Raw genomic sequence first — 12,276 nt, 5'->3', positions numbered from 1 at the left:
GCTAAGCCTCGTCGTCATTTGTCGCCACACTATCGTTTCAGGATCCAACCAAGATCCAGCGGATCCTAAGCGATCACTTTAGCCGCTCGCACTTGCTGCACTTGGATAAAAGGGGCGCTAATGATGCTGCAGCTCGTTCCCATGTCTTCTCGTGGGGTGTTCGCTGATCGCGGAAGAAAGCTCCGTACGCTAGAACAAACTCCGGAGTATCGTTATGCCAGATCTAACCTTCGAGACCTGGATGTTGGAATCCTGTGACATTGATGATGCCTGTTGTCGTCAGATGGCTACGCTTCGTTAATGTGGACCGATTTCTATCTTCAAATCGGCGTGGCTGACAGATGCGTGTGTCGACTGCATGTGTTGCATACAAAATGCTCGCATCATCGATCTTGCCGTTGCCTTCGGCCCGCCCTTGTCACCTCTACGGCCCGTTAGTCGTCGAACTAGACGAAGTATTGCCTCGCTTGGGGAACTTGTTGCGTTGAGATAGTGAGGAAGCACTAAGTCTTCGATGATGCTCCCGGTGGCGGCGGGGTTAGCCAGCTACAGCAAGGATCCAACGCCTATCTGGAGTAGTCGAACGGGTTTGAAGAGTGAGTCGGTTCCGGCGCGGTTGGTCATGAGATGAAGATAACTTTGAAGACGAGACTTTCCAATCTCGAAGCGATGAGTTTTGCTTTCTGGCACATGGACAAATACTGCAACGTACAGCCCCTTTCCGAGCCTCTCACTAATTTCCGGTTTTACTTCCTGTGTGCATCAATATTGGTTCGGGATTTGCTGAACTTGGACATGAGGCCAGACGAAGCCCTGCACGTTTGCCGTTACGCTAACACAAACGTTCCGGTCTGTCCCACCAATTGTCCATGCCAGATGTCTAAGCTGGTCGCAATCTTCGAAATGGTGACTGTATGAGGCGACCCGTTTGGCGAGAGCGGTGATGACTGTTGCAACATTGGGTTGATGCCAGCTGTGAGCAAATTCTGTCAAACATACACCCGCAGAATGCATAGCAGAATCGGTTGATACCGCTTTGTAGCCTGTCTTGATGGCATGGGCCGTGGTGGATACTGATCTCGCTACGCATAATCGGTACAGCATCCGGCTGCTGTTGTGAGCATCATGCATCTTGAAGTAGTGGCGGTAGGGAAATTATCAGTCGAGACTAGTTCTACTATGTTGATAGACTTGTAAAGTTGGGACCTTCTTCTCAACAATCTACCGCTGCATGTATCCGGACAAGAACTTTGGTCGACGTGGGGCCGGCGCTACAGCTGCAGCGTGCGTGGTGCATCTGTCGACTGTGCTAATGTCTAGAACAGCTGTCTGATAGCCTGCGAGCACACGGGCGTCTATCACATGCTCGCCTGTAGTTGTTGAGAGCGCTGTTGACCAAGTCCATGCTCTGCAGGATACACCTGGCGACTCTTCGGTCGCTAGCCGGAGGGAATTTTCTTGGAATAGCAGCGCGCAGCAAGAGTATGTAGCTGGGTTTGACACATGATAGTATAGGTACCATTCGAAGTGGAGCTGCATCATACGCACTGTACCCCTATTTTCATGCTGTTGGTGTATAGACGCGGGTACGTGCCGTTCCTGAATGCTGCTACCAGTGCAGACGGGGGAAAAGTAACTTGAATGAAGAAAAGAGAAAGAGATGAGGTGGGTATGCGCTGAAAAGGGAAAAAGCGTCTTGTAGAAAAGGAAAGTTGACCTGAGCGCCTAGCTTCGCTCGATATAATCTGCGACATGGTGCCAAACAGAGTCGATGGTCTTTTTGGGGGCTTCGAAAAGAGTGTGAAACATCAGTCGAGATGAACTATTTCAGGGCTTCTCGAAGCACTCAGGGCGATTTAACTTTGCGCCTCGCAATACATGCGATTGGCTACGCGATTCGCGACGCGAACGAACCCCACAGACAGTCGCGTTTCGCAGAGTAGCAAAACGAGATCCACAAAGTGAGGTTCTATTCTCAGCGTCAAACATGAAGTCTCGCACGACGGTATGGATCTGGCTGCTGTCAGGGACAGGCGTGGCAGACAGTTGGCCAGGTGTGGCTGGGTAGCGAGCGACACGTGTGAAGGGCGGTGGCGGGCGGCAGAAAACGCACCGTCGATCGTTGGCGGATTTGCTTATTCGGTTCTCCGCTCTCCGTGATGAACGTCACCTCGTAATCACGAACACGCTCATCTCTAGCACGCTCGATAACTCTTTCGCGACTAGGCCATCCGCGCCACGAAGCTCATCGAAAGCCTTCAGCCAGTCGCCATTGATGCTACAGGGGACGTCACGCTTCGCAACCGCGTTCTCACGACGTCCGTCCGAGCTTGCAGTCCGTTCGTTTCGCCCACGACCCAACGCCAGGAGACGCACGGAAACAAGCGAGGACCGCCCGGAACTACCGTGATGTGCTCAGAGATACCCTAGCAATCTCTAGACTGGTTGCTCTACCTTATACGCCCGGACTACCGCCTGTGGCGCCGATAACAGGGACACCGGAATCTGAGTCGAGCTGACTGTAGTACACGCAGACAGCAGATCCCTCAGCCTACAGCGATCTGATTCCGCACTGGGAGAGCGCCATGCAGATACACCGAGCAGTTCGTCAACGGCGCTCCTTGTGTGGCTGATGGCTTGGACGCCTGGACCCCACCATCGTCAAACATCCACTTTTCACCCAAAGAATGGTTTTGCCCTATGTGTTTATTCGCAGACCAACCCGAATAGGCCAGCCCGATGAGCTGGCGCTCCGACGATCATGGTGAGAGTATGCGACTCCCAGTTTCCGAGACGTGGGCCTTGCCTCCTGCTAGCCCTTACCAGCAAGTACCTCCACCTAGCTACGAGTCCGAGCGGGGACTCCAGAAGCTTGATTGACGTCTGCAACGCTGTGGAACCACTCTATTTGGCGCATACTTGACGAGACGCTGACTGAGATTCGGCAGCTTCTGGAATCCGCTGCCGTATCATATTGCCTCTTGGCTTATCAACACCATGGTTTGGCTTAGCATCGCCTGGTATACTTCGGTACAACGTGTCGACGACCCGAACAACCCAATTAGCCACGAGTGCATGGCACGGATACACACGAGGAACCTGGTAGACTTACAGACCCAACAGTTGCTTGGTGCTTGTAGTACTAAGCATGGGCATCGACAGGGTTTGCTGCGAACAGTTTCAACATGTCAACTTTACTATCATCAATTCATCCTGACTGCATACACCTAAGCCTGAACTCGCTTGGAAGATGCTGTAATTGATAGTAGAACACACGGACACCATGTCTATCGACCCCGGCTTATGGGAGGGGATCCGACACACTAACCCCGAATTTGAGACAGCGCCCTTACTATTCAGGTCCCCACGTCTCATGTTTGCTATCATCCGCGACGCATTGACTCAATACCTCAGCCGCTGGTCTCCACACTTAGCATGCGCCATCTATCAATAGGTATGGAGGCACTCGGCGACATACCCGGCACCTGCACGCCATTAACCCTCGGAGCATGGCTGGACTATCCAAGACAGGAAGTGGTCCGCGGTCCACTCTCGCTCTCACGTCAATATGTTTCTGCAGTACTTCGTTCCGCAATACATGGATGTTACAGATCCGGCATCCACTGTGCTTGTCATCGCGCGATCCACGCCCTGACCACCTTCTTGATATCTTACGCCTATCACCCCCTCCTAGTCCTATACATATAGGAGCACCTCGAGACCCAAGATACTTTCAATCCCATCCAATTTCATCCAGTTTCTTGGGCCACTACCCAGACACCAAGTCCATACTCCTCTACTGGATCATAGCTCCATTCTCCATCGAATACCCTTGCCATACTTCAACCTTGAAGTCCATTTCTATACCACCGCATCCTCCTTCAGTGAGGAACCTTTGCCTTATACGGCATCAACTTCTACTATTTTTCCAACTTTTTATTAATTCTTTTATACCCTTGCCATCATGAACGTTCTCATCTTCGGAGACCAAACCGCCGACCAGTACCCGCTCCTGCGGAAGGCCTGCACCTGGAAGAACAACTCGACCCTGACGAGCTTTCTCGACAGAGTCAGTCAAGTAGTCCGCGAAGAGGTGCAGAAGCTGCCACGAACACAGCGAGACCAGATTCCCAACTTTCTGACAACATGGGATCTCATCGAAGCATACTATGCTAAGGGACTCAAGGTTCCTCAGCTAGAGAGCTGTATGGTCACCATTGCGCAGCTGTCGCATTACATCGGGTCAGTACCAACCTGCGCATTTTAGTCAACTTTACTAACTTTCTAGATACTACGCTGAGAACCCCTCAGACCTGCAAAACCCGGCAAACACTCGAGTCGTCGGTCTTTGCACTGGTCTTCTCGCAGGGTCTGTTGTTGCTTCCGCGCGATCCCTGAGCGAGCTTCTTCCCCTTGCTATTGAGGCTGTCCGCATCGCTTTCCGGACCGGTACCGTTGTCGGTGCTGCAAAGGAGGCGCTAGAGCAGACTCCTGCTCCCAAAGAAACATGGTCCACCATAGTCACTAGCATCTCTGAGAAGGCCGCCAAAGACGCAATCACTGCGTTCCATCAGGAGCAGCGGATTCCGACATTGGCGCAAGCCTACATTAGCGCCGTTAGCACCATGGCTCTGACCATCAGCGGCCCGCCCGCCACCACCAAGCGCCTGCTCCAGAGTGACGCCTTCAAGGGCTGCACTCGGGTGTCCATTCCGGTTTACGCTCCCTACCATGCTGCCCACCTCTACACTGAGGCGGATATCGACCAGATTCTCGACAAGGATGCCACCAGGCATCTGCAGCAATTCCGTCCGCTTTCTCTGGTGCACTCCGCCTCTTCCGGAGAGTGCCACACTGCCACCAGCACATTGGACTTGATCCGAACTGCACTTGGCGAGATTCTTGTTGAGTCAGTCCGATGGGACAACCTGCTCTCGGAGGTTGTCTCTCAGGTTACTGCTACATCTAGCCAAGACTGCTCCGTATCCGCCATCGGTGTCACTTCCATTACCAACAGCCTCGTTTCTGCGCTGAAGAATGGAGGGCAGTCATCGGTTACAGCTCGTGATCACTCTTCCTGGGTGGCCGCTGAGCATGACAGCCGCGGTCGCACTCAAAACGACAAAATCGCCATCGTTGGCATGTCGGGTCGTTTCCCCAGTGCTGCCAACCCTGATGCACTATGGGACCTCCTCGAGAAGGGTCTTGACGTCCATCGTGAGGTGCCTTCAGATCGTTTCGACGCAAAAGCCCACTGCGACCCTACTGGCAAGGGCAAGAACAAGAGCCACACGCCGTTTGGCTGCTTCATCGATGAGCCTGGTCTATTCGACCCCCGCTTCTTCAACATGTCTCCCCGTGAGGCTGCCCAGACTGACCCAATGGGCCGTCTCGCCCTTACCACTGCATACGAAGCTCTCGAGATGTCTGGGTATGTTCCCAACCGCACCCCATCGACTAAGCTGGAGCGCATCGGCACCTTCTACGGTCAGACTTCCGACGATTGGCGTGAGATCAATGCCGCTGAGAATATTGACACCTACTTCATCACTGGTGGTGTGCGAGCCTTCGCGCCCGGTCGCATCAACTACTACTTCAAGTTCTCGGGCCCGTCGTACAGCGTCGACACTGCCTGCTCGTCTTCGCTCGCTGCAATCCAGCTTGCCTGCACTTCGCTCTGGGCTGGTGACTGCGACACGGCTTGTGCTGGAGGTCTGAATGTGCTCACCAACCCCGACATTTTCTCTGGTCTTAGTAAGGGCCAGTTCTTGTCCAAGACTGGCAGCTGCAAGACATACGACAACGATGCCGATGGCTACTGCCGTGGTGATGGTTGCGGTTCAGTGGTGCTCAAGCGCTACGAAGACGCCATTGCCGACAAGGACAACATTCTCGGCTGTATTCTTGGTGCCGCCACCAACCACAGCGCTGAGGCTGTATCCATCACCCACCCTCACGCTGGAGCTCAGGAGTACCTTTACAACAAGGTTCTCTCCAACGCCGGTGTCGATGCACATGACATCAGCTACGTTGAGATGCACGGAACTGGTACTCAGGCTGGTGACGGTATCGAGATGACTTCCGTCACCAATGCCTTTGCACCCCGCCACCGCCAGCGTCGCCCTGAACAAACTCTCCACTTGGGAGCTATCAAGGCCAACATTGGTCACGGAGAAGCCGCCTCCGGTATCAACTCCTTGGTAAAGGTATTGATGATGATGAAGAAGAACGCCATCCCTGCCAATGTCGGTATCAAGGGTGTAATGAACAAGACTTTCCCCAAGGATCTCGGCCAGCGCAACGTCCATATCTCGACCACCCAAGTTCCATGGCCCCGTAATGGTGCTGAGAAGCGCAAGATTTTCTTGAACAACTTCTCAGCTGCGGGTGGCAACACTGCCGTCATCCTTGAGGATGCGCCTCTACCCGAGGCACCCAAGGGTGTTGACCCCCGCACCATGCACATGGTGACAGTCAGCGCGAGATCCATCTCATCGCTCAAAAAGAACATCAACAACCTGATGCAGTTCCTCGATGAGACTCCTTCTGTCACTCTCCCCAGTCTGGCATACACTACTACTGCTCGTCGTATTCAACACAACTACCGTGTCGCATTCTGTGTATCCGACATCTCGAAGGTCAAGGACGGTCTCCAGGCTCAGATCAAGGACACCTATAGCCCCCTCCCTATGGTTCCCACCAAGACTGCTTTCACCTTCACTGGTCAAGGATCGCAGTACACAGGTCTCGGTCAGAAGCTGTACGAAGATCTCGAGACTTTCAGGATTGACATCGACCAACTTGACAAGCTCGCTCGTCTGCATGACCTTCCTTCCATCCTGCCCCTCTTGACAGGCACAGACGTCGCAACCCTTTCTCCAGTGGTCGTCCAGCTTGGCATGGCCTGCATCCAGGTTGCCCTCGCTCGCATGTGGGCTTCTTGGGGTGTTAAGCCCGTAGCTGTCATCGGACACAGCCTTGGTGAATACGCTGCTCTCCACGTTGCCGGTGTCATCTCTGCCAGCGACATGGTCCTCCTCGTCGGTCGTCGTGCTCAGCTCCTCGAACAGGAGTGCACTGCCAACACTCACGGCATGCTTGCCGTCAAGGGAAGCGTTGAGGCCATCACCGCCGCTCTCGGAGATAAGATGACCGAGATCGCCTGCATGAATGGTCCCGAAGAGACCGTTCTCTGCGGCACTGTTGATCTCGTGGACTCCACCAACGACGCGCTTGCATCTAAGGGCTTCAAGTCTACGAAGTTGAATGTTCCTTTTGCGTTCCATTCTGCCCAGGTCGAGCCCATCCTAGAGAAATTCAAGGCTGCAGCTGCATCTGTGACCTTCAATGCCCCCGTCGTCCCGGTCATGTCACCTCTCACTGGGGAGATCATCCGCGAGGCCGGCATTATTGGTGCGGATTACCTTGCCCGTCATGCACGTGAGACTGTCAACTTCTGGACTGCTCTTACAACTGGTCAGAACGACAAACTCTTTGACGCTAAGACTGCTTGGCTCGAAGTCGGTGCTCATCCTGTCTGCAGTGGCATGGTGAAGTCTTCCCTTGGTGGATCACCTGTCGCGGCGGGATCGCTCCGCCGCAACGAGGATCCGTGGAAGACTCTCTCCAACAGCATCACTACCCTCTACCTTGCTGGTGTATACATCGACTTCAACGAGTACCACAGGAAGTTCAATGATGCGCATGAGATGTACACTCTCCCCACGTATGCTTTCGACTCCAAGAAGTATTGGCTCGACTATCACAACAACTGGACCCTTACCAAGGGAGAGGTTCTTGAGGCTCCTACTGCTATCAAGGCTATTGAGGCCGCGCCAGCCATGGACGCTCCGTCCAAGTTGTCCACTACTTCTTGCCACAAGATCGTCCGGGAAGAGCTGCACGCCAACTCTGGTACCGTCGTGGTGCAGTCAGATCTTTCTGAACCCAAGTTGAAGGCTACCATCACTGGTCATCAGGTCAATGGCACACCCCTCACGCCTTCATCTCTATACGCTGACCAGGCTATGACTGTCGCGGACTATCTCTACCAGCAGCTGCGTCCTGGTACAGCCACTCCTGGTCTCAATGTCTGCTCCATGGAGGTCACCAAGACCCTCATTCCGCAGTACCCTCCCCCCGCAAGCGGCCAGCACTTGCAGGTCGAAGGCAACGCAGATTTAGAGACTGATGAAGTCCAGATCATCTTCCGCACTGTCTCAGCTGATGGCTCCAACGTCCTTGCTGAGCATGCTGTCGGTATCGTCAAGTACGAGTCCATCGACGCCTGGAAGGAAGAGTGGGGACGCATCCAGTACATGGTGCAGGCTCAGATCAACAGCCTCGAGCAGAAGCTCCAGACTGGTGCTGCCCACAAGGTTCTCCGTGGCATGGCTTACAAGCTTTTCAAAGCCCTTGTTACCTACGCCGACAACTACCGCGGCATGGAAGAAGTGATCCTTGACGGCAAGGAGACTGAAGCCACTGCTCAGGTCCAGTTTCAGACCACTGCGGCTGACGGAGAGTTCCTGTGCTCGCCTTACTGGATCGACTCTTTGGCACACCTCTCGGGATTCATTGTCAATGCCTCTGACCATCTTGACTCTGAGAACTCTGTCTACATCTCACACGGATGGGGATCGATTAAGATTGCAGGAAAGCTTTCACCCCAGAAGAAGTACCGCTCCTATGTTCGCATGCAGCCTGCTCCTGGCAACGTCTCCGTCGGTGATGTCTACATCATGGACGGCGCTGAGATCATTGGTATGGTCATGGGCCTCAAGTTCCAGAACATCCCCCGTCGCGCTCTCAACATCATGATGCCACCTGCTGGCAAGGCCGCTGCTGCCCCCGCCAGTAAGGCTGCTGCTAAGCCTGCCCCCAAGGCGCTTCCTGCTGCTGCACCAGTCAAGGCCACCAAGGCAGCCAAGCCTGTCGCTAAGGCCGCCGCTAAACCTGCTAAGGCCGCGAAGGCTGTTAAGATTGCCGCCCCCGCTGGTGTCACATCCAAGGTCATGAAGATCGTGGCTGAAGAGATCGATGTCGACATGTCCGAGCTGGTCGACGAGGCTGCATTCGAGAACCTCGGTGTGGACTCGCTCCTGTCTCTTACCATCTCTGCCAGGTTCCGCGAGGAGCTCGACATGGACATTCCTTCTACTCTCTTCACGGACTGCTCCACTGTTGGAGAATTGAAGAAGCACTTCTCTCAATACGACGGCGCAGTCGTGGTTGAGGACGACTCGTCCGATACTTCCGATGAGCCTTCCGACTCCACCCCCTTCGAGGCCGCAGAAGAGAATGATGACACCCCCGCCAGCTCAGCAGGTAGCGATGATGGCGAGGAAGACGTCAAGCCCTCCACCGAGGGTGGCGCCAGTCTCGCCCGCAAGCTTGTCGCTGAGGAGATGGGTGTTGATGTCTCTGAGATCACCGATGACCTCGACCTCACTGACATCGGCATGGACTCCCTCATGAGTCTCACCATTCTCGGCTCCATGCGAGAGGCCACCGGGCGCGATCTCCCCGCTGACTTTCTCACTGTCAATGTCACCATCAAAGACATCGAGACTGCTCTTGATATGCGCCCCAAGCCGCAGCAGCAGGCGAAGGTTGCCAAACCCGCTGCTAAGGTTTCGGCCCAGCCCCCTCAACTCGCTGAGGTGAACAAGAAGCTCGCTTCCCTTCCTGATGTCTCCCACCTTCCCCCGGCCACCTCTGTGCTCCTCCAGGGTAACCCCAAGATCGCCGCCAAGAAGTTCTTCTTGGTCCCTGACGGCTCTGGCAGTGCAACCAGCTACATCTCTATCCCTAACATCTCTACCGACATGGCTGTGTACGGACTTAATTGCCCTTTCATGAAGTGTCCCGAGAAGTGGAGCTGTGGTGTAGAAGGTGTCTCTCGCTTGTACCTCTCTGAGATTAAGCGTCGTCAGCCCCAGGGCCCGTACATCATTGGCGGATGGTCCGCTGGTGGTGTCATGGCCTACGAGGTTGCTCAGCAACTCGTCAACTCTGGAGAGCAGGTTGAGAACCTCGTTCTCATTGATGCCCCATGCCCCGTCGCTCTTGACCCTCTTCCCGCTCGTCTCCACATCTTCTTCGACCAGATAGGCCTCCTCGGTACTGGCAAGCCCGGCGGTACTCCCTCTTGGCTCCTTCCTCACTTCGCGTCTGCTATCCAGAACCTCAAGGACTATGACCCGAAGCCCATGAACCCCAGAATCGCTCCTCCCGTCCTCGCCATCTGGTGCACCGACGGTGTCTGCCCCAACCCTGAAGACCCCCGCCCTCCCCCAGGTGAGGGAGAGGACCCAGCGCCCATGAAGTGGCTGCTCAACAACCGTACCGACTTCTCAGACAACGGTTGGGCCCAGCTTCTCCCCAAGGAGAACTTCCAATATGCTGTCATGGGTGGTAACCACTTCACTATGATGAAGGGTGAACACGTAAGTTACTCTCCATCAACTACTCCATCAAACCAGACTAACATTCATCCAGGGTGTCACACTAGGCAAGCTCATCCAGCAAGGTCTTAAGCTGTAAGCTTTAACTTGCAATCATCCATAGACTTTGTGCATATCGCAAATTGCATGCATCTCCTTTGTTCAAGTGTTGAATATCGAGATGTTGGCGTTGGGCTCTCGGTTACTTGATGGCGTTGGCACTCTACCTTCTTGTGGCTTCATTGTCTTCTTTACGCACACGCTGCACTTTTTTTCTCATGTTCACGCACGTTATGATTTACACTGTACTTAATGCTTGGTTTACCCAAAATGGCAAGGGTTTGTTCACAACATCTGATCTTTCTTGCAACGTGACACTGTCCCCTCTGCCTTTCGTGTTCCTTCAGTCTGGCCTCAGTCGCGTGGCAATACTGCAATGTCGATCTTGTTTTGCTTCCTCAGTATCACCTCCACACTTTGCCGTCTTTGATTTTGAATGGGCGACATGTTGATGGCCCTAGTCACACAGTCAAGACATTGAACCCTAAGAACTCTCTCCGGCTCCACAGTCCGACAACCATAGTTCCACGAAGAGCCTTAAGTCCAGGCTCATGGTCTTTGCATTTGTTGGGATATTCCAAATATCACCCCCACGACCCTATATGTGATCGACTTGTAATAACTCAAGTCACTTGCTCGCATGATAACGCCACCTCCGAGCCAACCTTGTACATGATCGTAGACCGCGCAGGTGTGAATCCCCCCCAGGTCCCATCGACAATGCACATCCATGTCCTGCCACGCCTTTGACAGTTCTCTCCATCTGGACTGAGTGTGTTTTGATCCATTTACCCAGGTGGCTGCAGGTACGACGAACCACCCGACTCACGGATAAAACCGTGCATCTTCGATCCTCAAATCGCACATCTTGATAAACCTACCCGTTTTCCCGTCAACTACATAACCGCTCATGCGAGATAAATTAAGCTTTGTCTAGTACGATCCAGATGGCCCCAGTCCGCAGTGAAGGGTCTCATCCCATGCGCAATGCAACAGCGGTCCGACGGGAACGCCGTTCGGCGGTTGCAAACATGTCTTTGCATCTCCGGAAGATCAGCCATTGCATAGCGGGCGTTACTATCGTACTACTGCAAATGGTTTTGGGACATGAAGAATTTCGGGACAGACGTGCGCATGGTCTGTTTGACTGGTCGGCGGTTCTGGTTAACGAGCCTGGATCCAGAGCCTGAATCGTGGCGCCCTGCATAAATTGAGACGTAATATGGGTTCGCAAAAGATACTGAGCCTGATGGTGCCCATGTTGTTGTTCAGCGTTGTTTCGGCCCGGTACCGTAACGGCAAAGTCGTGAACTGCAGTTCCATACTCTAGAGCACTATAGGGTACCGCATCACACATCTCGGATCGAGAAACTAGCGAAGTGCTACTCTTTCGCGCATCGCCGCGATGTAAGGTGAATGAATTTCGGTAAATGCGTGTTTCGCAGATGGTGACCCACGCATTATTTTCAATGGATGTGGTGCATCCCTCCGTCTTTGCCCCGAGGTTTGTGGTATGGATGTGGTAATTCAAGCTGAGGAGAACATGTGAATTATCGGCATGCTGAACCGTTCTGTGCGACGAATTGGGAACCTTTTAGTGGACCCTTCTTCTGATCACCGTGGCCCGCAAAGAGCCAAGCATCTACTCAGCTGTCTCGATTCACGTGACTGCAACACTGTTATCACAAGTCAGTATATGCAGTCATAAACCTTGGCCTCGCGCGTCGCACAGCGTCCATGGTGCATTTCCGGAAACATGGTATCTGGAGCG

The 12,276-nt window shown here is 53.8% G+C and overlaps 1 protein-coding gene across 1 annotated transcript; it reads left to right on the top strand.

The window, feature by feature from the left end:
• Positions 1-3,964: 3,964 nt before the first annotated feature.
• On the top strand, positions 3,965-10,538 carry BKA58DRAFT_313661 (polyketide synthase PksA; the record flags this gene model as incomplete). Its single annotated transcript, XM_046167439.1, has 2 exons — positions 3,965-4,242; positions 4,289-10,538. 2 exons carry the CDS (start codon positions 3,965-3,967, stop codon positions 10,536-10,538), a joined length of 6,528 nt encoding a protein of 2,175 aa, XP_046026578.1.
• Positions 10,539-12,276: the final 1,738 nt, after the last annotated feature.

This window comes from Alternaria rosae, assembly GCF_020736505.1.
Source record: "Alternaria rosae strain MPI-PUGE-AT-0040 chromosome Unknown BKA58scaffold_4, whole genome shotgun sequence".
NCBI lineage: Eukaryota > Fungi > Ascomycota > Dothideomycetes > Pleosporales > Pleosporaceae > Alternaria > Alternaria rosae.
The sequence above is the reverse complement of the archived record's forward strand: the minus strand, read 5'-3'. Positions and strand labels throughout refer to the sequence as shown.